The following is a 27,803-nucleotide window of genomic DNA, read 5'->3' on the forward strand; positions in this document are numbered from 1 at the left end:
ACTGTATGGCCTATATTGTATGCTGGAAATTTGCTTTGGGAGTAGATTTCAGGTGCTCTCATTACATACACAGACAAAAAGGTAACTATGTGAAGAGATGGATATGTTAATTAGCTTAACCATAGTAATCATTCTTTATGTATATTTATATCTAAACTTGCACACTTTAAATATATATGAATATTATTTTAAAATATAATGAAAAAATATAAAATATGTCTATTGAACCAAATGTTTTGATGACTTTAGATTTGAAGGGCAGTAAACTGAAAAGCAAGTAAAAATGCATCAAATACACAAAAGATATCATTAGGAGGTGCAGCATATAAAATACCTTGAGAACTTCCTTCAGACAAACAGATGGATACTTCATCATTTCTGTCATTATCCTCTCCTACTTCAGGACCAGCTTCCTCTCCTGGTGTGAGTGCAGACAAAGAACCATATTCGGGCTGCTCAGAAAAATCAGCAGGGCCTCCTCTTGGAGGTGGAACTTGAATCCCCATTAAACGATATTTCCTTCTTCGATTCCCAATCCATGTCTTTATAAGAGAAATACAAGAGGAAGTTTTGTAAAAATAGAAACCTTAGCAGTTCTACCATTAAAATAATAAATGGATGTTGCATAAAATATGATTGTAAAGAATAAATAGGTACTGAGAAACAATGCAGCTTTATTATTACTCAATAAACTAAAATATAAATGTTTCTATTCAAAACTTTTTTTTTATTATCTTAATAATCAGACTTTCAAGCAACATGCAGCCCATTGCAGACTACTCTTTTGCTTTTGTTTTCTTTCTGGAGAAAATAACCTACCAAATATTTCAAAAGAAACATGAATTGCTTCTTTCCCAAAAGGGACTAGGCATGCAGCTCTAAATATATTTCATATCCTAATTCCAATCTTGATCGTCCTAGGTGAAAATGTGCTTTCTAGTAACTTTTTTTGGCTTCACGATGATTACCTGGGTATTTTAAGTATTAAAATATTCCATTTTATTAGATTTAGAAACAATTTCTAAAACTTGTTATATTAAAATAAGTTTGGAGTTACAGGAAGTTACAAAAATTGGTCTTCATTGAATTTTCTTCAATTTACATTTTACATAATTAAAGTACTATAACAGAAAATGGAAATTGATATTGTACAATATATGTTGACAATTTTATTTTCCTTTATCATAACATTCTTCTCCTCCTTTCTGCTATCTTCAACTCCTGACAAGCATCAATGTGTTTTCCACATCTATAATTGTGTCATTTTGAGGATGCTATATAAATAGATTAATGCAGCATGTGACTGCAAAAAATTTCAAAAAATTGGCTTTTCTTGTTCAACATAATTTCCTGGAGATTTATTCAAGTTACATGTGTTAATAGTCTATTTCTTTTTATTGCTAAGAAGTCTTCCATGATACAGCTTCTTTCTTTTTCTTCGCAGTGTTTGTTTAACTCTTCACTTGTTGGAGGACACTTGATTCCAGTTTTTAGCTATTATATACAGCCATAAAGTGCCTATGAACAGTTTGTACAAGTTTTTGTGCTGATGTAAGTTTTCATTTCTCTAGTATAAATGCCAAATAATGAAGTTTCTGGGTCAAATGGTAATTATATGTTTAATTTTAAAAGAAACTGCCAAATTGTTTCCATGAAAGTTGTACCATTTTACATTCTTACCAGCAATGATTGAGAGATTCAGATTCTTGGTTTTCTTGCTAAGACTTGGTATTATAAGTATTTTTTTAAGCTGTTCTCATTTCTGCATATAGTAATGATCAAGTCCTTAATTTAGTTTTCCCAATGGCTAGTAGTATTGATAATGTTTTCACATATTTTTTGACATCCACCTATCACTGAACTGTCTCTTTGTGTCTTTTGCCCATTTTGTGATAAATTTGGTCTTTTAGTACTGAGTTTTGAGAGTACTTTATATATTCTAGATATGAATTTTTCTCAGATATGTGATTTTGCAAAATTTTCTTCCATTTTGTAGCAGATATGAGTTCTTTGCCAAATATGGGGCTTGCAAATATTTTCTCCTTGTCTGTAGCTTGTATTTTCATCATCTTGGTCTTTTTTAGCACAAAAGTTTTTCGTTTTTTTTTTTTTAAATAAAGTTAATGTTATTGCTTTTATTCTTTTATGGGTTGTGCTTTTAGTACCATTCTTAATAATTCTTCACCAAGCTGTATTAATATTTAATTTTTATAGTTTTATTTTTCACATTTATATTCCTGGTCCATTATGAATTCATTCTTGTCTAAGGTGTGAGGTCTAGGTCTAAGGTAATTTGCATTTTCCAACAGAAATACAGTTGTTCCAGAACATTTCTTGAAAAGACTACCTCCACTGAATTGCTTTTGCATCATCTTGTCAAACTTAGCTAAGCTGGACATGGTTGTGCAGAAATATTTCTGCATTCTCTATTCTGTTCCAATGATCTATACATCTATCACCCTGCTAATACAGTCTTCATTACTTATATAATAAGTCTTGAAATTCTTCCACTTATTATTTTTTTCTAGAACTGTTTTGGTCATACAAGCATATTTCTTTCAATATGAATTTTAGAGATATCTTGTCTATATCAACAAAAAAATCTTGCTGGAATTTTATTGGAATTATGTTAAAACTGATTAACAATTTGAGAGGACTTGACATTTTTACTATGTTGGATCTTCCAGTATGTGTACACAGAATATCTCCCCATTTACTTAGAATTACTTTTATTCCTTTCATCAGTGTTTTGTAGTTTTCAGCATTTAAGTCCTGTACATGTTTTGTTGGAGTTACACGCATTTGATTTTTTGAGTGATTGCAGAGAATGTATCTTAAATTTCAGTTTGATTGTGTTTGTTTCTAACTATACAGACATGCAATTGATTTTTATATGATGATCTTGTATCCAAAGACTTTGGTGAATTCACTTATTAGTTGTAGGAGTGCTTTATTTCTTTACCACTTTCTAAACAGACAATCCTGTATCTTTTATTTACTTTCCTTGATTTATTGTACTGGTTAGAACTTCCAGTACTATAATAAAGGTGGCCAGAGTGAACATCTTTTTTTCTGGTCTGAGGGGAAAGCTTCTATTATTCATCATTAAAATATGATGTTAACTGTAGGTTTGAGTGCATGCAGATTTATTTTGGGGGGAGATTTTTTAATGATGAATTCAAATTTCTTAATAGTAATAGGGCAACATAAATGTCCATTAATAAATGAATGAATAAAGAAATGTGGTATATATAATTATATGCAATGTAATATTACTCAGCAATAAAAAAAGAATGAAATAATGCCTGGACTGGAGATTAGCATGTTGAATGAGGTAAATTAGCCAAAAACAAATGTCATATGATATCACTTAAATGTGGAATCTAAAAAAAATTATCAGTTCAATTCAGTTCGGTCATTCAGTCGTGTCTGACTCTTTGTGACCCCATGAATTGCAGCACTCCAGGCCTCCCTGTCCATCACCAACTCCCGCAGATCACTCAGACTCACGTCCATTGAGTCAGTGATGCCATCCAGCCATCTTATCCTCTGTCGTCCCCTTCTCCTGCCCCCAATCCCTCCCAGCATCAGAGTCTTTTCCAATGAGTCAACTCTTCGCATGAGGTGGCCAAAGGACTGGAGTTTCAGCTTTAGCATAATCCCTTCCAAAGAAATCCCAGGACTGATTTCCTTTAAAATGGACTGGTTGGATCTCCTTGCAGTCCAAGGGACGCTCAAGAGTCTTCTCCAACATCACAGTTCAAAAGCATCAATTCTTTGGCACTCAGCCTTCTTCACAGTCCAACTCTCACATCCATACATGACCACAGGAAAAACCATAGCCTTGACTAGACAGAACTTAGTCAGCAAAGTAATGTCTCTGCTTTTGAATATGCTATCTAGTTTGGTCATAACTTTTCTTCCAAAGAATAAGCGTCTTTTAATTTCATGGCTGCAGTCACCATCTGCAGTTATTTTGGAGCCCAAAAATGTATAGTCTGACAATGTTTCCGCATCTATTCCCCATGAAGTGATGGGACCAGATGCCATTATCTTTGTTTTCTGAATGTTGAGTTTTAAGCCAACTTTTTCACTCTCCTCTTTCACTTTCATCAAGAGGCTTTTTAGTTCTTCTTCACTTTCTGCCATAAGGGTGGTGTGATCTGCATGTCTGAGGTTATTGATATTTCTCCTGGCAATCTTGATTCCAGCTTGTGTTTCTTCCAGTCCAGCGTTTCTCATGATGTACTCGACATAGAAGTTAAATAAGCAGGGTGACAATATACAGCCTTGACGCACTCCTTTTCCTATTTGGAACCAGTCTGTTGTTCCATGTCCAGTATTGGCTGTTGCTTCCTGATCTGCATACAGATTTCTCAAGAGGTAGGTCAGGTGGTCTGGTAGTCCCATCTCTATCAGAATTTTCCAGTTTACTGTAATCCACATAGTCAAAGGCTTTGGCATAGTCAATAAAGCAGAAGCAGATGTTTTTCTGGAACTCTCTTGCTTTTTCCATGATCCAGTGGATGTTGGAAATTTGATCTCTGGTTCCTCTGCCTTTTCTAAAACCAGCTTGAACATCAGGAAGTTCACGGTTCACATATTGCTGAAGCCTGGCTTGTAGAATTTTGAGCATTACTTTACTAGCATGTGAGATGAGTGCAATTGTGCGGTAGTTTGAGTATTCTTTGGCATTGCCTTTGTTTAGGATTGGAATGAAAACTGACCTTTTCCAGTCCTGTGGCCACTACTGAGTTTTCCAAATTTGCTGGCATATGGAGTGCAGCACTTTCACAGCATCATCTTTCAGGATTTGAAATAGCTCAGCTGGAATTTCTGCACCTTCCCTAGCTTTGTCCATAGTGATGCTTTCTAAGGCCCACTTGATTTCACATTCTAAGATGTCTGGCTCTAGATGAGTGATCACACCATCATGATTATCTGGGTCGTGAAATCTTTTTTTGTACAGTTCTTCCGTGTATTCTTGCCACCTCTTCTTAATATCTTCTGCTTCTGTTAAGTCCAGACCATTTCTGTCCTTTATCGAGCCCATCTTTGCATGAAATGTTCCCTTGATGTCTCTCATTTTCTTGAAGAGATCTCTCGTCTTTCCCATCCTGTTGTTTTCCTCTATTTCTTTGCATTGATTGCTGAAGAAGGCTTTCTTATCTCTTCTTGCTATTCTCTTGAACTCTGCATTCAGATGCTTATATCTTTCCTTTTCTCTTTTGCTTTTTGTCTCTCTTCTTTTCACAGCTATTTGTAAGGCCTCTCAGACAGCCATTTTGCTTTTTTTGCATTTCTTTTCCATGGGGATGGTCTCGATCCCTGTCTCCTGTACATTGTCACAAACCTCAGTCCATAGTTCATCAGGCACTCTGTCTATCAGATCTAGGCCCTTAAATCTATTTCTCACTTCCACTGTATAATCATAAGGGATTTGATTTAGGTCATTCCTGAATGGTCTAGCGGTTTTCCCTACTTTCTTCAATTTAAGTCTGAATTTGGTAATAAGGAGTTCCTGATCTGAGCCAGAGTCAGCTCCTGGTCATATTTTTGTTGACTGTATAGAGCTTCTCCATCTTTGGCTGCAAAGAATATAATCAATCTGATTCCGGTGTTCACCATCTGGTGATGTCCATGTGTAGAGTCTTCTCTTGTGTTGTTGGAAGAGGGTGTGTGCTATGACCAGTGCATTTTCTTGGCAAAACTCTATTAGTCTTTGTCCTGTTTCATTCTGCATCCAGGGCCAAATTTGCCTGTTACTCCAGGTGTTTCTTGACTATCTACTTTTACATTCCAGTCCCCTATAATGAAAAGGACATCTTTTTTGGGTGTTAGTTCTAAAAGGTATTGTAGGTCTTCATAAAACCGTTCAACTTCAGCTTCTTCAGTATTACTGGTTAGGGCATAGACTTGGATAACTGTGATATTGAATGGTTTGCCTTGGAAACGAACAGAGATCATTCTCTCATTTTTGAGAGTGCATCCAAGTACTGCATTTCGGACTCTTTTGTTGACTATGATGGCTACTGCATTTCTTCTAAGGGATTCCTGCCCGCAGTAGTAGATAAAACGGTCATCTGAGTTAAATGCACCCATTCCAGCCCATTTTACTTTGCTGATTTCTAGAATATCAGCATTCACTCTTGCCATCTCCTGTTTGACCACTTCCAATTTGCCTTGATTCATGGACCTGACATTCCATGTTCCTATGCAATATTGCTCTTACAGCATCAGACCTTGCTTCTATCACCAGTCACATCCACAGCTGGTTGTTGTTTTTGCTTTGGCTCCATCCCTTCATTCTTTCTAGTTATTTCTCCACTGATCTCCAGTAGCATATTGGGCACCTACTGACCTGAGGAGTTCCTCTTTCAGTATCCTATCATTTTGCCTTTTCATACTGTTCATGGGGTTCTCAAGGCAAGAATACTGAAGTGGTTTGCCATTCCCTTCTCCAGTGGACCACATTCTGTGAGACCTCTCCACCATGACCCGCCTTTCTTGGGTTGCCCCGTGAGCATGGCTTTGTTTCATTGAGTTAGAGAAGGCTGTGGTCCTAGTGTGATTAGATTGACTAGTTTTCTGTGAGTATGGTTTTAGTGTGTTATTAACTTATTCACAAAATAGAAATATACTCATGGACACAAAAAAACAAACTTATTACCAAAGGGAATAGTGGGATGGGGTGGATAAATTTATGAGTTTAGAATTAACATGCACACACTACTATATATAAAATAAATAACCAACAAGGACCTACTATATAGCACAGGGAATTATAGTGTCTTCCAATTATGTATAATAGAAAAGAATATGAAAAAGAATATATACATATGCATATATATGTATATGTATATATATGTGTGTGTATATATGGCTTCCCTGGGGGTGCAGATGGTAAAGAATCCTCATTCTATGTGGGAGACCTGGGTTTGATCCCTGGGTTGGGAAGATCCCTTAGAGAAGGGAGTGACAATCCATCCAGTATCCTTCCCTAGTGAATCCCATGAACAGAGGAGCCTGGTGGGCTACAGGCCATGGTCTCAAAGAGTCGGACATGACTGAGCAACTAACATGCACACACACACACAGACACACACACACACACATATACATACATACATCAAACCATATCACTTTTCTGTACATCTGAAACTATTACAACATGGTAAATAAACTATAATTCAATTAAAAATGGTTAACAATCAATAATTTAATAGGGCTTCCCTGATGGCTCAGTGGTAAAGAACCTGCCTGCCAATGCAGGAGATGCAGGTTCGTTCCCTGGATCAGGAAGCTCCCCTAGAAAAGGAAATGGTAACCCACTACAGTATTCTTGTCTTAGAAATCCATGGAAAGAAGAGCCTGGTGGCTGCAAAGAGTAGGACATGACTTAGTTACTAAACAACTAAGAAAATTATGTAGAAAATTATGTCTACCCCAACATATTTTGAAAGCAGCAGTTTAAAACCAATTTCATACTCAAGTTTCTCATGTAATTTTCCAAAAGCTCATAACCTTTATAGTTTTGTTATGATACCCTACAAAGAGTAATTGCCATGCCAACCTACAAAGTAAAATATTTCTTAAAACCTGTTTATTTTCTTTGAGTGTAGAAAGTCACTCAATAGCATTTCATAATTTCAGGTCTAAATTTGATTATGGTACCCTTTCTTTGTATAGCAAGTAAAATATCTTCTATATCACAAGGTTTACATATATACAAAATAACCTTAGATGTAATGTTCTGCATTATTTATCAAATGTAAATAAAAATTATGAATAAAGTTAACTTTTACTTGGTAAGATTTTGTAAAACATAATGCAAGGGAAAACAGAACTATTTAGTTAATCCAAGAAGATTAATTCTTTATATATTTGTGTGTGCATTTTCTCTTCATATTTTAGGGAATGTAGTACCTTTGATGTATTTAGCATTCCATGCTAAATGTGAAACCTGAAGCACACGGATTGCTTTGTAAGCTACCAAGTGAAAACTATGTGGTAGAAAAGAAAAAAATCATGAATATTAATTTTGCTAGCTTTGGTAACTTCTCCCACGGAGAAAGTACTAGTTTAAAGAGTATAATTCTGTTTCAATTTTCCTTCACATGGTCTCAACGAGAATAAACTATTAGACTTCAGAAAAAGTAAAGAATTTAAACTTCTTACTAAAGCTCCATTAAACTGTCATTTATTTTCTCTATTTTTTAACTTTGAATACTGATGCTTATCAAATTTTAAATGCAGAAGCTTATTTTACACAATAATCTTAGCCATAGATGCTTGGAAAAATGATGATGTGGGCAGACTAAGACCAATACAATTTTCTTAGGATATTTTTTGTTTCCTTTAGGTCATGAAGATTTGGGAAAAGAGGAGAAAAGGAAAACAGAAACCACTTTTGATTTGTTTTCAACTTTTTTTTTCACCCATCTTGGGAGAAATGAGTAATTATGGAATGCATAGTGATAAAGGTAAAATAATATTTCATGTGAACCCCAGGATTATATGAGAATTTATTACATACTAGGACTGAAATAGTTCCTCTCTGGATATTTCTTAAAACTGGAAAGCAGTGAGAAAATAATTTGGTGTACAAATATAATGTTAATGATTTTATTACACTTTCAATGAATCATAGAAGATAGAAGTAATCTTAAAAGCCAACTAGTCTAACTTTCCATTTAATGTAAAGGTTCCTTCTTCAGCAACGTAGGTGAATGGCTAGTTAGTCTTTGCACGAAAATTTCAGGAATATGAAGCATACTGCTGCTACTAAGTCACTTCAATCGTGTCCGACTCTGTGTGACCCCATAGATGGCAGCCCACCAAGCTTCCCCGTCCCTGGGATTCTCCAGGCAAGAACACTGGAATGGGTTGCCATTTTCTTCTCCAATGCATGAACGTGAAAAGTGAAAGTGAAGTCACTCAGTCGTGTCTAACCCTTAGCGACCCCATGGACTGCAGCCTACCAGGCTCTTCCGTCCATGGAATTTTCTAAGCAAGAGTACTGGAGTGGCTTGCCATTGCCTTCTCCAATGAAGCATACTACTTTGCAAGATTTTCCCAGTCCATTTTATATATTTATATATATATATATATATTTTTTTTTTTTCAAAATGTTCTTCCTTAGACTGAATCAATATCTATTGTCTTATTAATCTAAGCCTTGGTTCCATTTTTTTCATTCTGGATCCACCTTATCTGAAATAGCCTTTTCTGCATTCCAACTATCAATTATGTAAAGAGGATTTATTCCCTTTGGGGGAGGGGCATGCCATGTGGCTTGCAGGATCTCAGTTCCCCAAGCAGAGATTGAACCTGGGCCATAGCAATAAAATTACCAAATTCTAACCACTAGGCCATCGAGGAATTTGAGTATTTATTTCTTTGTTTTATAGGGATTTGAAATATACAATTTTTCAACCATTTTATGTGACTCAAGGTTAAATTATTTTATCAATCTAGGCCTCAAATTCCTTATCTGAAGAATCTATAAATTGATATAACTGGTTTCCAAATCTATAGTCTTCTGGATAATATTTACCACTCCACAGTTGCTCATAAGTTTATATAATAACTATATCTTTTCAACCAGAATTCCCCCTGTATTAACAGGACAAATATAATGACTATTAAAAATGAGAACTCTCAGGCCTTACAAGCTTCTAAGTACATTTCTATTAAAAATAGAAAAAAATAATATTCCAAATTGCTGTTAGTTTAAATGTATATCATTATATACCTGTTTCCTGTGTACTATGCAGAAAGGTCATGCCTTTCTGTTAAATATGCATTCTCCTAAGGAAACCTCCTACACTGTTGGTTGGAATGTAAATTGGTGCAGCCACTACGGAAAACAGTATGGAGGTTTATCAAAAAACTAAAAATAGAACTACCATTTGACCCAACAATTCATCTCTGGGTACATATCCAAAAAAATAAAAATAAAAACACTAATTCAAAAAGACACATGCACTCCAATGTTCATAGCAGCATTATTTACAATTGCCAAGATATGGAAGCAACCTGTGTCCATCAACAGATGAATGGATAAAAAAGTTGTGACATGTGTACACAAACACACACACTGTGGAATACTACTCAGCCATATAAAAAGAACAAAGATCTTTCCATTTGTAGCAACATGGACTTGAAGGGATTTATGTTAAGTGGAGAAAGTCAGATCAAGAAAGACAAATATGTATGATATCACTTATGTGGAACCTAAGAATACAACAAATTAGTGAATATAACATAAAAGAAGCAGACTCACAGATATAAAGAACAAACTAGTGAGTACCAGTGGAGGGGAGAGTAAGGGCAATATAGAGATGGGGCAAAGGGAAGTACAAATTATTGGGTGTAAAATAGACTATAAGGATTTATTGTACATAGGGAATATAGCCAATGTTTTGTAATAACTGTCAATGAAGTATAAGCCTTTAAATTGTATTAAAAATTCATTCTTTCATTCCACAAATATTATTGAACATCAAGGATGTATAAGCATTGTGTTAGAGCCAGAGATACAGTAGTAAACAAGTAAGCCTCATATATGCCCTTTGTGGAACTTAGATGTACAATTTGGTAGATGTATAGACAATAAATAAATAGACTAGAAAAATACAAATCACAAAATTTGACCAAGTATTATGGGGGGAAAGAATGAACTAGAATATTTTGCCATAAATATAGTGTAGTAAAGGGAAATTATTTCCAAAGTCATATGTCATAAGAATTATTACAGGAAAGGAAATGTTCACATCCTAGGACCCTTCCCTGCAAGCATGATTTAGTAGATCTGGGATGGGGTGATCAGTATTTTTAAGAAGTATGCAAAGTAATTCTTATAGTAAAACATACACTGGTGAAATAGAAATAGAAATAATGTTGGATTGGTAATAAGGAAATCTGGCATCTAATAAACCAACTGGCTGTGTGTCCTTCAACAAGCCATACCCCTATCTAACCATACTTCTCTTATATAAAATAAGAGTATGAAATTCAATCTCAAGATGCCCACCAGCTTTAATTCAATGTCCATGGTATGCGGTATACTATATATGGTATATAGTCAACCATGGGCAATTTGTTTTATATATATATACATTAGTGGCAGAGGGTCAAATATTTAATGGAAAAAAAAAGAAAGGTAAAAACAGTATAAGTGAAAAGCAGTCTTCAAATCTAGTCATGATCTTTGGAAAATAAATATAAATTAAAGATTTTAAAATTTAAAAAAAAATAAAAAATAAAAACATACATCTATTTTCCATGCAATTTACTTGTTTTTCAAAATGTATTTAAAACATTGAAAGGTATTGTTTATGCAAATATTTGACACACAAGAGTTCGTTTTGACATCTGTCCACTATAACCCTAACATAGATAGAAAGGCAAAGCATTAAACTAAATTTCAGAGAGATAGGGCAGGGAACTAAATTTATGAAACTCATATGGTGCTTTACACTTATTATCCACATATATTATTACTATCTCAAAACAACCCATTATTATATTATGTCCATTTACTGTGAACTGAAGCACAGAGACAATAAAAATTTGATCATGCTAATTTGCAAATTCTTAAGGAGAGCTGTGTTTTTCCCATGGCATCTCGTAGAGTTCGGGCATATAATAAGTGTTTGGTTTATCTTTGGTGAGTGAGTAAGTCAATAAATAATCGACACAAACCTGTCCAAATTAAAGGAATATATGCACATAGTAACATTCAACGAAGTTAAAAGGAAAACATGCCAAGTTTACCTTCAAGAATTTTTAGAATTATAAGCTATTACAAGAAAACAAGAATCCAAAATTTCCACATTATTCTACAAGTAATGATTGACTAGACATCCTGAGGCAAAGTTCATTTTTGTGATCAATAATTAGAACGTCTATTAGACTTAAAAACATCTACCTAGTTTCTCCCAATATCTCAGAAATATATTTATCTGGCAAACATATTCTTGTCTGCAGTTTATCTACCTAATAATAAAAGAGAGGTCTCTTAAAACACAGCATCTTTTCAAAGTTTCTTTCTTCCATTAGTGTGCTGCATTTTGAAAAATCCCTAAAGACAAAAGGATAGTAAGCAGTTCACTGTCTTTCCCATAATAGAAGTTTTAAAAATTAATTTATTTTTAATTGAAGGATAATTGCTTTACAGAATTTTGTAATTTTCTGTCAAACATCAACATGAATCAGCCATAAGCAAGGTGAAAAGACAGCCTTCTGAATGGGAGAAAATAGCAAATGAAGCAACTGACAAACAACTAATCTCAAAAATATACAATCAACTCATGCAGCTCAATTCCAGAAAAATAAACGACCCAATCAAAAAATGGGCCAAAGAACTAAATAGACATTTCTCCAAAGAAGACATACAGATGGCTAACAAACACATGAAAAGATGCTCAACATCACTCATTATCAGAGAAATGCAAATCAAAACCACAATGAGGTACCACTTCACACCAGTCACAATGGCTGCGATCCAAAAATCTGCAAGCAATAAATGCTGGAGAGGGTGTGGAGAAAAGGGAACCCTCCTACACTGTTGGTGGGAATGCAAACTAGTACAGCCACTATGGAGAACAGTGTGGAGATTCCTTAAAAAATTGCAAATAGAACTACCGTATGACCCAGCAATCCCACTTCTGGGCATACACACTGAGGAAACCAGAATTGAAAGAGACACATGTACCCCAATGTTCATTGCAGCACTGTTTATAATAGCCAGGACATGGAAACAACCTAGATGTCCATCTGCAGATGAATGGATAAGAAAGCTGTGGTACATATACACAATGGAGTATTACTCAGCCATTAAAAAGAATTCATTTGAATCAGTTCTGATGAGATGGATGAAACTGGAGCTGATTATACAGAGTGAAGTAAGCCAGAAAGAAAAACACCAATACAGTATACTAACACATATATATGGAATTTAGAAAGATGGCAATGACAACCCTGTATGCAAGACAGGAAAAAGACACAGCTGTGTATAATGGACTTTTGGACTCAGAGGGAGAGGGAGAGGGAGAGGGTGGGATGATTTGGGAGAATGGCATTCTAACATGTATACTATCATGTAAGAATTGAATCGCCAGTCTATGTCATGCGCAGGATACAGCATGCTTGGGGCTGGTGCATGGGGATGACCCACAGAGATGTTATGGGGAGGGAGGTGGGAGGGGGGTTCATGTTTTGGAACACATGTAAGAATTAAAGATTTTAAAATTAAAAAAATAAAAAACTAAAAATAAAGAAAAAGAAACTAGTATGACAATCCAAGGAGTCTGAAAGGTGCTGTCATGGTACATGGAGTTTATTAGTATCAGTGACAGATTGAATAAGAACAAAAATAAAAAGCTCAGTGGAAAATTTGGAAGATAAATTTGAAAATATCTTATTGAATCTTATTGAATGTATAACAAAAGAATGAACAGATTGAAAATAGAAATCTCAGGGTAACAGTTGTGTTCCAGGTGCAGAGTAATCAATTCAAGTTGGAGCATATCAGAAGATTCCAGGAAATTTTTCTTTAAGATGATAAAATTGTTGCACTACCAAATGTGTATGAATATACTGAAAGGAGACATGTACAAGTGGGGAAGAGTGTCAGGATAAATTAGTAGTCAGTACCTAGAAAATTAAGCAAGCAAATATACAAAAAACAAAAAAATAAGTAAATATTAGGCTTCAAGGAAACAAAATAATACTATTCAGGAAAGGACAAAAAATAATATTATACTACATAAGATAAATGGTAAAGCATTTACATAGTCATAATAATGTTAACCCTGAATATCAGACTAACCAACATTATGAAATAATTATACTGTGTGAGAGTAAGAAGAGAAGAAATATGCATTTAGGTGAAAAGGATCAATGAAGAGATCTTGAAAGAGTTAGAATACCTTGCATTTCATAGTAAAATGTCAATCAGCAATGCCTAACACTGAAAAAATCAAGAAACAGTGATATAAACAGAAGAAACTGCTAGGTGTTTTCCAATATATTTATCCCTCGTCCAATATAATAGAAAGTTTAGCTGGGCACATGGATCTCCATAATATAACTACCTTAGCTGTTTTCCTTGCAGTTAGATATGACTGAGCAACTTCACTTTCACTTTTCACTTTCATGCATTGGAGAAGGAAATGGCAACTCACTCCAGTGTTTTTGCCTGGAGAATCCCAGGGACGGTGGAGCTTGGGGGGGGCTGCCTTCTATGGGGTCACACAGAGTCAGACACGACTGAAGTGACTTAGCAGTAGCAGCAGCAGCAGATATGACCATGTGACTCATCTTTAGCCAATGGGATTTAAGTGAACATGTCTTATAGCAGTTTCTGGGAACCCCTTTTAAAAGATAGCTGGTACATACTTTTGTCCCCTTCTTTCTCCTCATCTCTGTCATGCTACTTGGACCATAAATGTCATTATTTTGGACCTGGAGGACAAGAGCTTAATCATAAGGATGGCAGAATGAAAGATGAAATGCATCAGAATCTCTGAGGACTTCACAGGGCAGAACTGCATGCCAGCTCTAGATTTATACATGGACTTGAAATATCTTGTTTAAAATAATAATATTTTAAAATAAATGCCTATTTATTTTGAGTCATTGTTATTCACAGCAAAACCTAATTCTAATTAATATAGAGTTATTCACAGATAGAGGTAAATACCAAAGAAATCATCTAAAGGGTGGAAATAATTGATTCTGGCTGCCACAAAATGGTAGGATGGGAGAAGTAAAGAATGTTGGTTTTGTAGCAAGTTCTACAGAACTTAACTCCTTGAGCTATGTGTGTATATAATTTTGATTAAAAACAACAATGACAACTAAAACTCATTCTCTGTATTTCCATAATTGTGGCATTTTCTTAGGCACCACATACCATGTTCCCACTCCAATTCCTCTTCAGTCACCTATATTCTTTTGTTATCTCTTTTGCTAGACTTCAGGATCCTTAGAGATAGGATGTGTCTTATATATTCCTATTTCCCAGTTCATATGTATAACACATAGCATTCTCTGTCTATGAAATCTCAAAGAGTCAGACACAACTTAGAGATTAAACAGCAGTAACATGCTCAGTAAATACAGGATTTAATTTGACTTCTCATCTAAATCCTAAAAAAATAAAAAGCAAAAGTCTGGGCATGACAGTATTTATTTTGAGAATATCATTTATTTTTAGGAATATGCTCTGATTTTCCCCTATATTTCTCCCTCTTTATTCATGTATATATGTATGAGAAAATATTTTCTCCTCTGGAAGAGTTCTGTATTTTGTTTTTTTGTTCTTTAATAGTAGTTACCTCTTGATTTTCTGGAATGATCCTTTAGTGTGAGCTGAAGACTATGTTTACTTGCTCAGAACAGCCAGCTGTTAGCATCTCTTCTGATATCTGCATTAAATGAGCCATGGAATCAGCCATGGCAGGAATCTTTATATCATAGAAATCAACAAATGATACAAATCAGAGTGTTTTTCCTTAAAAAAAACTTAAATACTTAACAGTACATTACTGTTATTATCTAAACCTTACACAAATATTAATATCTTTCAGATGGAATGTAAGCTACAGTTTTCATGACTGATCACTATAATTTTCAATCTATCATTAATTATATAGTATGTGAGATGCACAGTAGTGTCCCACTATCAGAGTGAGTGTCTGAAACCAGGGATAGTATTTAACTCTATATATACTATGGTTTTTCTATACACACACCTGTGCTAAAGTTTAATTTATAAATTAGGTGCAGTAGGAGAAAATCTGAATTGCCAGCATCATTACCCTTAAGCTTTGGAGCAATTATTAAGTAAAATAAGGGTTACTTGAACACAAGCACTGTGATAACATGACAGTTAATCTGATAACCAAGAGGACTACTAAGGGATTAATATGTGGGTGGCATATACAGCATGAATATACCAGAGAAAGGGATGATTCACATCCTAGATTGGATGGAGCAGGACAGCACAAGCTCTATCAGGCAGCTCCAAACAGAACACAGCTTAAAACTTATGAATTGACATAAGAATTAGTAGTTTTATTTAACTTGAACAGATGTAATATTGAAATTGATAAACTACTTTTGCTTCAAATTTCAATCGGTTTTTCTTGAAGCAGATTAATTGATGTTGTCAATGTAGATTAAATGCTAAAAGAAATCTAATTTTTTTACTCAATGTACTTATTGGAAACATTTTAAGTATGTCTGGAACAACTTAGTTATGTAAATCTACAGTCAGCTAGTAACCATAGGGGTTTGGTTCCAGGACCATCAGGGATATGAAAATCCATGGATAGTCAAGTCCCATAGTTGGCCCTCCATAGCTAGAGATTCTGCATCTCCATGTAAAAGTTTTTGAGTGGACATAGTTTTCATTTCTTCTGAGTATTACCTAAGAGTGGAATTTCTGTCATATATATCTCTGTGTAAAAAGTTTTGAAGATTATTTTCCAAAGTGGCTAAAACATTTTACATTTTTACCAGAAGTGTATAACGGTTCAAATTTCTCCACATCCTGGTATACACTTGTTATTATCTGTTTTTTTAAAAATTATTATTATAGCCATCATAGTGAGTGTTAAGAGGTATCTATTTCACTGTTATTTTGATTTCCATAATGACAACTGATGTTGACCATGTTTTTATGTATTTATTGGTCATTTGTAAATCTCTGGATAAATGTCTATTCTAATCTATTGCCCATTTTAATTGCATTATTTGCCTTTTTATTATTGAGATGTAAGAGTTCTTTACATATTTTGGATATGATTCCTTAACATAGATATGATCTACACATATTTCCTCCCATTCTGTGGTTTTTTTCACTTTATTGGTAGCATTGTTTAAAGCACCTCATACAATTTGTAATTAATTTTTTTTAATTTATTAATTTATTTTTTAATTTTAAAATATTTAATTCTTACATGCGTTAATTAATTTTCATTGAAGTATAGTTGATTTATAATGTTCTGATAGTTTCAAATGTACAGTAAAGTAAATAAATTTCATGTATATCAATTATTTTTCAGATTCTTTTCCTATATAGGTTATTATAGAATATTGAGTAAAGTTCCCTGTGTTATACAGTAGGTCCTTGTTAGTTATCTATTTTATATATAGCAGTGTGTACGTGTTAATTCCAATCTCCTAATTTATAACTTCCCCTCCATTTTCCCTTGGCAACCATAAATTTGATTTCAAAATCTGTGAGTCTCTTTCTATTTTGTATATAAGTTCATTTGTATTATTTTTATTAGATTCCACATATAAGTGATATCATATAATATTAATCTTTGATTCACTTCAGTTGGTATGATAATCTCTAGATTCATTCATGTTGCTGCAAATAACATTATTTCATTCTCTTTTTATGATTGAATGATATTTCACTGTATATATGCACTACAGCTTCTTTATCCATTTATCTTCCAATGGACACTTAGGTTGCATCCATGTCTTGGTTATCATAAACAGTGATGCAAAGAACATTGTGGTGCATGTATCTTTTTGAATTATAGTTCTCCCCACATATACATCCAGGAGCAGGATCTCTGGATCATACGGTATTTCTATATTTGGTTTTTAAGGAACCTCCATACTCTTCTCCATAATGGTGTTACTAATTTGCATTCCCACCAACAGTGTAAGAGGGTTCCCTTTTCTCCATAACCTCTGCAGCTTTACTCTATGTAGACTTTTTTATGATGGCCGTTTTAATTGGTGTGAGGCATTTTTCAAAGAACTAGAACAAAAAAAATTTAGAATTTATATAGAAACACAAAAGAATCCAAATAGTCAAAGTCATCTTAAAAAAGAAAAATGGAGCTGAAAGAATCAGGCTGCCTGACTTCAAAGTACACTACAAAGCTACAATAATCAAATCAGTATGGTACTGGCACAAAAACAGATATATAAATCAATGGAACAGGAAAGAAAGTCCAGAGATAAAACCACACATCTATGATCACCTAATCTATGAGAAAGGAGGCAAGAATATACAGTGGGGAAAGCATCAGTTCAGTTCAGTTCAGTTCAGTCACTCAGTCATGTCCCACTTTTTGCAACCCCATGAATCGCAGCACGCCAGGCCTCCCTGTCCATCACCAATTCCAGGAGTTCACTCAGACTCACGACCATCGAGTCTGTGATGCCATCCAGCCATCTCATCCTTTGTCGTCCCCTTCTTCTCCTGCCCCCAATCCCTCCCAGCATCAGAGTCTTTTCCAATGAGTCAACTCTTCGCATGAGGTGGCCAAAGTACTGGAGTTTCAGCTTTAGCATCATTCCTTCCAAAGAAATCCCAGGGATGATCTCCTTCAGAATGGACTGGTTGGATCTCCTTGCATACCAAGAGACTCTCAAGAGTCTTCTCCAACACCACAGTTCAAAAGCAACAATTCTTTGGCGCTCAGCCTTCTTCACAGTCCAGCTCTCACATCCATAGATGACTACTGGAAAAACCATGGCCTTGACTAGATGGACCTTAGTCAGAAAAGTAATGTTTCTGCTTTTCAATATGCTATCTAGGTTGGTCATGACTTTTCTTCCAAGGAGTAAGTGTCTTTTAATTTCATGGCTGCAATCACCATCTGCAGTGATTTTGGAGCCACCAAAAATAAAGTCTGACACTGTTTCCACTATTTCCCCATCTATTTCCCATGAAGTGATGGGACCAGATGCCATGATCTTCGTTTTCTGAATGTTGAGCTTTAACCCAACTTTTTCACTCTCCTCTTTCACTTTCATCAAGAAGCTTTTTAGGTCTTCTTCACTTTCTGCCATAAGGATCGTGTCATCTGCATATCTGAGGTTATTGATATTTCTCCCGGCAATCTTGATTCCAGCTTGTGTTTCTTCCAGTCCAGCGTTTCTTATGATGTTCTCTGCATATAAGTTAAATAAGCAGGGTGACAATATACAGCCTTGATGTACTCCTTTTCCTATTGGAGCCAGTCTGTTGTTCTACGTCCAGTTCTAACTGTTGCTTCCTGGCCTGCATACAGATTTATCAAGAGGCAGGTCAGGTGGTCTGGTAGTCCCATCTCTTTCAGAATTTTCCACAGTTTATTGCAATCCACACAGTCAAAGGCTTTGCCATAGTCAATAAAGCAGAAACAGATGTTTTTCTGGAACTTTCTTGCTTTTTCCATGATCCAGTGGATGTTGACAATTTGATCTCTGGTTCCTCTGCCTTTTCTAAAACCAGCTTAAACATCTGTAAGTTCACAGTTCACGTATTGCTGAAGCCTGGCTTGGAGAATTTTGAGCATTACTTTACCAGCGTGTGACATGAGTGCAATTGTGAGGTTTTTAAGCATTCTTTGGCATTGCCTTTCTTTGGGATTGGAATGAAAACTGACCTTTTCCAGTCCTGTGGCCATGGCTGAGTTTTCCAAATTTGCTGGCATAATGAGTGCAGCACTTTCACAGCATCATCTTTCAGGATTTAAAATAGCTCTATATAGTCTTTTAAATAAGTGGTGCTGGGAAAACTGGGCAGCTGCATGTTAAGGAATGAAATTAGAACACTGATTTAAGACTTGGACTATAAAGAAAGCTGAGCATCAAAGAATTGATGTTTTTGAACTGTGGTATTGGAGAAGACTCTTGAGTGTCCCTTGGGCTGCAAGCAGATCCAAACAGTCCAGTGATAGTTAGACTATAAAGAAAGCTGAGGGCAGAATAATTGATACTTTTGAACTGCAGTGTTGGAGAAGACTCTTAAGAGTCCCTTGGACTGCAAGGAGATCAAACCATCCTAAAGGAAATCAATCCTGAATATTCATTGGAAGGTCTGATGCTGAAGCTGAACCTCCAATACTTTGGCCACCTGATGCAAAGAACTGACTCACTGGAAAAGACCTTCATGCTGGGAAAGATTGAAGGCGGGAAGAGAAGTGGATGACAGAGGATGAGATGGTTGAATGGCATTACCAACTCAATGGACATGAGTTTGAGTAAACTCCAGGAGTTTGCGGTGGACAAGGAGGCCTGATGTGCTGCAGTCCATGGGGTTGCAAAGAATCGGACGTGACCAAGCAACAGAACTGAACTGAACTAATATCACACGGGCTTCCCTGGTGACTCAGCTGGTAAAGAATCTGCCTGCTATGTAGGAGACCTGGTTGATCCCTGGATTGGGAAGATCTCCTGGAGAAGGGAAAGGCTACCCACTCTAGTATTCTGGCCTGGAGAAGTCTATGAACTGTAAGGGGTTGCAAAGAGTCAGAAACCACACAGAAAAATAAATTAAATGGATTAAAGACCTAAATTTAAGCATGGATACTCTAAAACTCTTGGAAGAAAACATAAGCAGAACACCCTGACATAAATCACAGCAAGCTCTTTTTCAATCTACCTCCTAGAGTAATGAAAATAAAAACCAAAATAAACAAATGGCACCTAATTAAACTTAAGTGCTTTTGCACAGCAAAGGAAACTATAAACAACACGAAAAAACAATCCTCAGAATAGAAGAAAATATTTTCAAAGAAAGCACCTGACAAAGGATTCATGTCCAAAATGTACAAACCTCTCATGCATCTCAATATCCAAAAAAAGAGACACAATCAAGAAATGGACAGGTGTTCTAAGTAGCTATTTCTCCAGTGAAGACATACAGGTAGCCAAAAAAGCACATGAAAAGATGTTCAACATCACTGGTTATTAAAGAAACACAAATGATGAAATTTTTAAGGCTTTCATTTATGACACTCATCAACTACAACATGAAAATTATTGAAAATCCCTTACCCGAACTATTTCACAGTCAACATTTAATTCAGTTGCAACTGCTTCAATTTTTTCTCGACAAACAGAGCCAAGGCTGGTCATGCCATTGTCCCAGTACTTCTTAAGAGTGGCTAAGTCTTGGTCACTAAACTGAGTGCGATCTTGTAGCTGTAAAGAACATTTTGAAAAATTAGAATAATCAATAATCAAATATTAAAGGGCATCATCAGAGCAATTGATTTCATAATTCTTACTCTGTGTTTCCCCATTCTGAAATGGACATTTTCATGGTACTTATTTGTATGAGATGAACATGTGCTAGAATAAAATAGGTTAAAAAAAGTTAACTGATAGTAATTAAGCAATGCTGATTTTAAATGGTTGTAATCACACAAAAAATACAGGTAATTGTAGAAGATACAAATGCATTTTTAGAAGAAGATAATTTAAATCACTAACCATCCTGGAAGTTACATTTGTTAATTATAATAATATTCTCTCAAACTTTTCTCTATAATGCATATATTCACACTCATACTGCATATATTAAAAATCACCAGAGTTGAGATCATATCACAGTGCTCTTTTGATAAATTAACCTAGATTTACTATAGATAAGCTCCAATTAATGTTATAATTAATTGAAATGTTAAATAAGAGAAGTTTAAGAAGATAGTGTTCTTTTAAAAGAACAATCACATTTATGTCTTCAGAAAGTTTCAGAATAAGCCTGTCTTTTTAATTCTTAGCTTTTTTAAAAACCAAGTAACTATGGACTTTATATATTGTTTTAATTCAATGAATCCTAGGGGCATCCCTAAGAAGTAAGTTAGAAGCATGATAGAATAATGACCTTTATTTGTGAATAAGAAGACATGAAAAGAAAGGACAAAGGACACAGAGATATCATGGCAGTTAGAAATAGACATATATCTGATTTTTTCTAGTAGTTTTATCCCTATGATGTCTCCAATTATTTCAAGGGGTGGTTAAAAAATATATAAATTAACTTTAATTAAAAATATATATTCTGTAAAATCCTGTATGAGTATATGCGTGTTTGTGATGAAAGAGTGAGAGTGATGAGGAGAGTCGGAGAAAGCCCATGAGAGTGAATGAGTAGAGAATTAAAGTGGCAAATCACGGCATGAGGTATGATTGCTGCCTTCTGCCTAAGAATAAATGATCTGGTCCCACACAGAGGTTAGACTTCAAAGCCTTCCTAGACATAAATAGTTTTGAACGTTTCTTCCTTAACTGAAATTTAAAAAGGAACTCTCTTCTAAATTCATTTCAGGTAACAATGAAAGGTAATGTATAAGACATGCAAACCATACTTAAAAAGGGTTATCATAGCTAATACTGATATAATAATAAACAACAGGTGCAAATTTGTTTTAAAGCTACAGTTTTTGAAAACAAATTTTAGCTATCAGGATGTAAAAGCAATATATGAATTCTCAGTTTACTACCAAGAAAATGAAGTTAGACTGTATAGTTAACACGTGTCTCTCAGTAAGACATATAATACAGCTTTTCTTTGTGTGTTAATGAATTTCAATACCAGCTAGATCTCTTCTTCCTGCCATAGTTAAAAACAAACAAACAAATCCTAATTACTAACATCATTACAAATACTAGTAATAAATTACGTGTTTACAATAAAAGAATCATAGCGTGTCATCCAAGTTTTCTTTTTTACATCAAGTAAAATAATGATCAAGTTATTTATAACATAAAAATTTTATTTGTCTTTCCTATATCGGAGTTTGGCAAGATGGCAGAGTAGAAGGACGGTGCTCATCTTCTCTTGCAAGAACACCAAAATCACAACCAGCTGCTGAACAACCATCGACAGGAAGCTGTTCAGTTCAGTTCAGTCGCTCAGTCCTGTCTGACTCTTTGTAACCCCAGGAATCACAGCACACCAGGCCTCCCTGTCCATCACCAACCCCTGGAGTTCACTCAGACTCATGTCCATCGAGTCAGTGATGCCATCCACCCATCTCATCCTCTGTCGTCCCCTTCTCCTCCTGCCCCCAATCCCTCCCAGCATCAGAGTCTTTTCCAATGAGTCAACTCTTCGCATGAGGTGGCCAAAGTACTGGAGTTTCAGCTTTAGCATCATTCCTTCCAAAGAAATCCCAGGGCTGATCTCCTTCAGAATGGACTGGTTGGATCTCCTTGCAGTCCAAGGGACTCTCAAGAGTCTTCTCCAACACCACAGTTCAAAGGCATCAATTCTTCAGTGCTCAGGCTTCTTCACAGTCCAACTCTCACATCCATACATGACCACTGGAAAAACCATAGCCTTGACTAGACAGACCTTAGTTGACAAAGTAATGTCTCTGCTTTTCAATATGCTATCTAGGTTGGTCATAAGTTTTCTTCCAAGGAGTAAGGGTCTTTTGATTTCATGGCTGCAATCACCATCTGCAGTGATTTTGGAGCCCCCTGAAAATAAAGTCTGACACTGTTTCCACTGTTTCCCCATCTATTTGCCATGAAGTGATGGGACTGGATGCAATGATCTTCGTTTTCTGAATGTTGAGCTTTAAGTCAACTTTTTCACTCTCCTCTTTCACTTTCATCAAGAGGCTTTTTAGTTCCTCTTCACTTTCTGCCATAAGGGTGCTGTCATCTGCATATCTGAAGTTATTGATATTTCTCCCAGTAATCTTGATTCCAGCTTGTGTTTCTTCCAGTCCAGCATTTCTCATGATGTACTGTGCATATAAGGAAGCTGTTGGGACCCACCAAAGAAAGATACCCCACATCCAAGTACAAAGGAGAAGCAGCCACAACACACCTGGTGGGGCACAATTATGTTTAAAATCAAGCTTCATACCTGCCAGAGACTCTTGGAGGGCATAAACAAAACCCTGTGGGCACTAGGACCCAGGGAAAAGAGCAATGACCCCCTACAAGAGAGAGTCAGATCTGTCTGAGTGTTTGAAGTGCTCCTGTGGAGGCATGGGTTAGCAGTGGCCTGCTGCGGGGACAGGGGCACTGGCAGCAGCAGTCCTGGGAGCCATAGTATGAGGTATAAGTTCTCTTGAAGGAGGTCACCATTAGCTCCACAACAGAGCCTCTGGGTGGGTGATCCACAAACTGGAGAACAATAATACCAAAGAAGTTCTTGAACTATTGCAAAAGTTCTAGGCTCCACAACAGACTTCCCAACCAGAGGATCTGGCAATTAGACTGAGAATCCTCAGGGAATCTGACGTTGGAGGTCAGCGGGATTTGATTACAGAACTTCCACAGGACTAGGGGAAATAGAAACTTTTGGAGGGCACAAAAAACGGGAATCAGAGATCAAATTGCCAACATCCATTGGATCATAGAAAATGCGAGGGAAATTTTCGAGGGAAATTTTCAAGGGAATTACAGAAAAACATCTGTTTCATTGACAATGTGAAAGCCTTTGACTGTGTGGATCAAAACAAACTGTGGATGGGAATACCAGACCACCTGACCTGCCTCCTGAGAAAGCTCTATGCAGGTCAAGAAGCAAAAGTTAGAACTGGACCTGGAACAACAGACTGGTTCCAACTAGGGAAAGGAGTACATCAAGGCTCTACATTGTCACCCTGCTTATTTAACTTCTATGCAGAGTACATCATGAGAAATGCTGGGCTGGATGAAGCACAAGCTGGAATCAAGATTGCTGAGAGAAATATCAATAACCTCAGATATAAGATGACACCACCCTAATGCTAGAAAGTGAAGAGTAACTAAGGAGCCTCTTGATGAAGGTGAGAAAAAGAGAGTGAATAAGCTGGCTTAAAACTCAACATTCAAAAAAAACTAAGATCATGGCATCTGGTCCCACCATTTCATGGCAATAAATGGGGAAACAATGGAAACAGTGACAGACTTTATTTTCTTGGGTTCTCAAATCACTGAAGATGGTTACTGCTGCCATGAAATTAAAAGACACTTTCTCCTTGGAAGAATAGCTATGACCAATCTAGATAGCATATTAAAAAGCAAAGACCTTACTTTGCCGACAAAGGTCCATATAGTCAAAGCTATGTGTTTGTTTTGTTTTGTTTTGTTTTCCTTTTCCAGTAGTCATGTACGGATGTGAGGGTTAGACAATAAAGAAGGATGAGTACTGAAGAATTCATGCTTTTGAACTGTGGTACTGGAGAAGACTCTTGAGAGTCCCTTGGACTGCAAAGAGATCCAACCAGTCAATCTAATCTTAAAGGAAATCAGTCTTGAATATTCATTGGAAGGACTGATGCTGAGGCTAAAGCCTTCAATACTTTCGCCACCTGATGCAAAGTGCTGACTTATTGGAAAAGCCTCTGATGCTTGGAAAGATCGAGGGCAGGAGGAGAAGAGGGCAACAGAAAATAAGATTGTTGGATGGCATCATCGACTCAATGTACATGAATTTGCACAAACTCAGGGAAAATGTAAAGGACAGGAAAGCCTGGTGTGCTGCCTTCTGTGTGGGTCACAAAGAGTCAGATGAGGCTAAGCAACTGAACAACTCCTTTATTGTTTGTACAATAGTTGTGGGGTTGAATTTTCAAAACCAGAGAGCAAAATTAATGGGAGCATCGTTCTAGGTAGATTCAAATAATTCAGCATAACAGCCAGCATAAATATTCCCATATTTTTCCCTTATACCAAATTCTCCACTGCAAGCTAGCTTACATTATTGTCGAAATGGAAAGAATAATGAACAGAACACTGAATACACTCAGCAAGTTAAGTCGTAATTCATTTAGAGGACATCCAAAGCTGATTCATCTCTTAAACTGAACTAAATAAAACCTGATTTGATTTGTTAGAAATGTGCTAGGATCTTAGCATCAGCAATGCTGAAGGTGACCTATTATGACAACAACTGTTAAGTAGAAGCTTATGGGGAAAATGGAAATTATTTTTAAATATCCTAAGAACATATTCTAACTAAGATAATAAGTAAGGTAATAAAAATCAACTAGCATTAAAACTGAATGCTCATTTAGAGAAGAAAAAAATGTGTGTACTTAAGGTGAATACTTACCTGAGGAAACCTGAAGATGAAATCAGTTTTGTCTCTCTGAAGAGCTGTGAGCCATGCCTAGTCATTCATTCACGTCCAACTCTGAGGCCCTGGAGTATGTTGCCATTCTCTTCTCCAGGGAATCTTCCTGACCCAGGGATTGACCCCGGGTCTTCTGAATTGCAGGTATATTCTTTACTGTCTGAGCCACCAGGGAAGTCTCTTTGTCTCTATTGGACTTAAACCACTTTCACTTTACAAGACATCCCTCAGACTAAACTGCTGATTTAAGTGATGGAGACATATTAGTCAATTATCTTGCTGATTTTTGTGAGGAGTAACATTCCAGTAACCCTGGAAATCTAGGTTAAAGCTGAGGTTTGGCCTATGTGACTAGGTAATTATTTTGATTTCACTTGGATTATATTGTAACACAATAGAAAAAAATCTTTTGGCCTCTTCACCAATTTTAAGAACATTTCAAGGAATTTACTTCTTTGATTTTTCTTTTTAAATAAAACTGAATGACAAAATTCTGATATTGGGGAGCATAGTTTCTTGTGTTAAGTATGTGTCTTATTAGAGTTTAATGTAGAAATGAATTATTTATTTGTACTCAGAAGCGATCTTTTTGAAACAAGAACTATTAAAAATGTTAAACTCAAATAACAGTTCCTTACTCCCTCAGTTTTCTATGTGATGTGTATTATTCTGTCATATCCCAACCAGCAGTCCAGAGAGTAATGTATGCTGCTGAGATTTCAAACTAGCTTTGGGAAAGCTTGTTCATTTTCCCTCTAGATAATGCTAGATAATGGGCTACTTAATAGCAGGTATCATGCCTTTTTGCTTTTATTCTCATTGTCAAAATGAAAGTAATTATGTATTTGTTTAACAAATTCAAACAGCAGGATATAAAATGAGCTACAATCTCTCTTCCTTTCTTAGGTACAAATTCCCAATCCTGACACCAATTGGAACCACTGTCAGCAGCTTCCTGAGTAAGTTTCCAGGGTAAAAATGTATATACACTTAGAAAAAACAAACCAATGATACTATAAACTTAACTTCTTTCACTTATTATATTTAGAAGATCTTTCCATATCATCATTATATCACGTGTATATCATCAGAATACCATAGATATACTTCAATCATTTTAACTGCTACACTGTATTCCATCATATGGACACTATACAATTTACTTATTTAATATTATCTAATTATGTGAGCTACTTCATATCTTAAAAGATGATGCTGTTAAAGTGCTGCACTCAATATGCCAGCAAACTTGGAAAACTCAGACGAGGCGACAGGACTGGCAAATGTCACTTTTCATTCCAATCCAAAGAAAGCAATGTCACAGAGTGTTCAAACTACAGCACAATTATACTAATCACATGCTAGCAAAGTAATGCTCAAAATTCTCCAAGCCAGGCTTCAACAATACATGAACCGTGAACTTCTGGATGCTGAAATTGGATTTAGAAAAGGCAGAAGAACCAAGATCAAATTGCCAACATCTGTTGGGTCATGGAAAAAGCAAGAGAGTTCCAGAAAAACATCTACTTCTGCTTCATTGATGGCGCCAAAGCCTATGGCTGTGTGGATCACAGTAAACTGTGAAAAATTCCTATAGAGATAGGAATACCAGACCACCTTTCCTGTCTCCTGAGAAATCTCCATGCAGGTCAAGAAACAGCAGTTAGAACCAGACTTGGAAAAACGGACTGGTTGCACATTGGGAAAGGAGTACATCAAGGCTCTATATTGTCACCCTTCATATTTAACTTATATGCAGAGTACATCACATGAAATGCCGGGCTGGATGAAGCACAAGCTGGAATCAAGATTGCCAAGAGAAATATCAATGACCTCAGATAGGCAGATGACACCACCCTTATGACAGAAAGTGAAGAGGAACTAAAGAGCCTCCTGCTGAAAGTGAAAGAGGAGTGTGAAAACGATGGCTTAAAACTCAGCATTCAAAAAACTAACATCATGGCATCTGGTCCCATAA

The 27,803-nt window shown here is 35.9% G+C and overlaps 1 protein-coding gene across 1 annotated transcript; it reads right to left on the reverse strand.

The window, feature by feature from the left end:
* Positions 1 to 245: 245 nt before the first annotated feature.
* On the reverse strand, positions 246 to 25,819 carry HDX (highly divergent homeobox). Its single transcript, XM_018043620.1, has 3 exons — positions 25,805 to 25,819; positions 20,800 to 20,946; positions 246 to 542 (listed from the first exon to the last, which is right to left on the reverse strand). The coding sequence occupies exons 2-3, from the start codon at positions 20,878 to 20,880 to the stop codon at positions 246 to 248; spliced, it is 378 nt and encodes a 125-aa protein (XP_017899109.1). The 5' UTR covers positions 20,881 to 20,946; positions 25,805 to 25,819.
* Between the last annotated feature and the right edge of the window lie 1,984 nt (positions 25,820 to 27,803).

Source organism: Capra hircus (assembly GCF_001704415.2).
Source record: "Capra hircus breed San Clemente chromosome X unlocalized genomic scaffold, ASM170441v1, whole genome shotgun sequence".
Taxonomy (NCBI): domain Eukaryota; kingdom Metazoa; phylum Chordata; class Mammalia; order Artiodactyla; family Bovidae; genus Capra; species Capra hircus.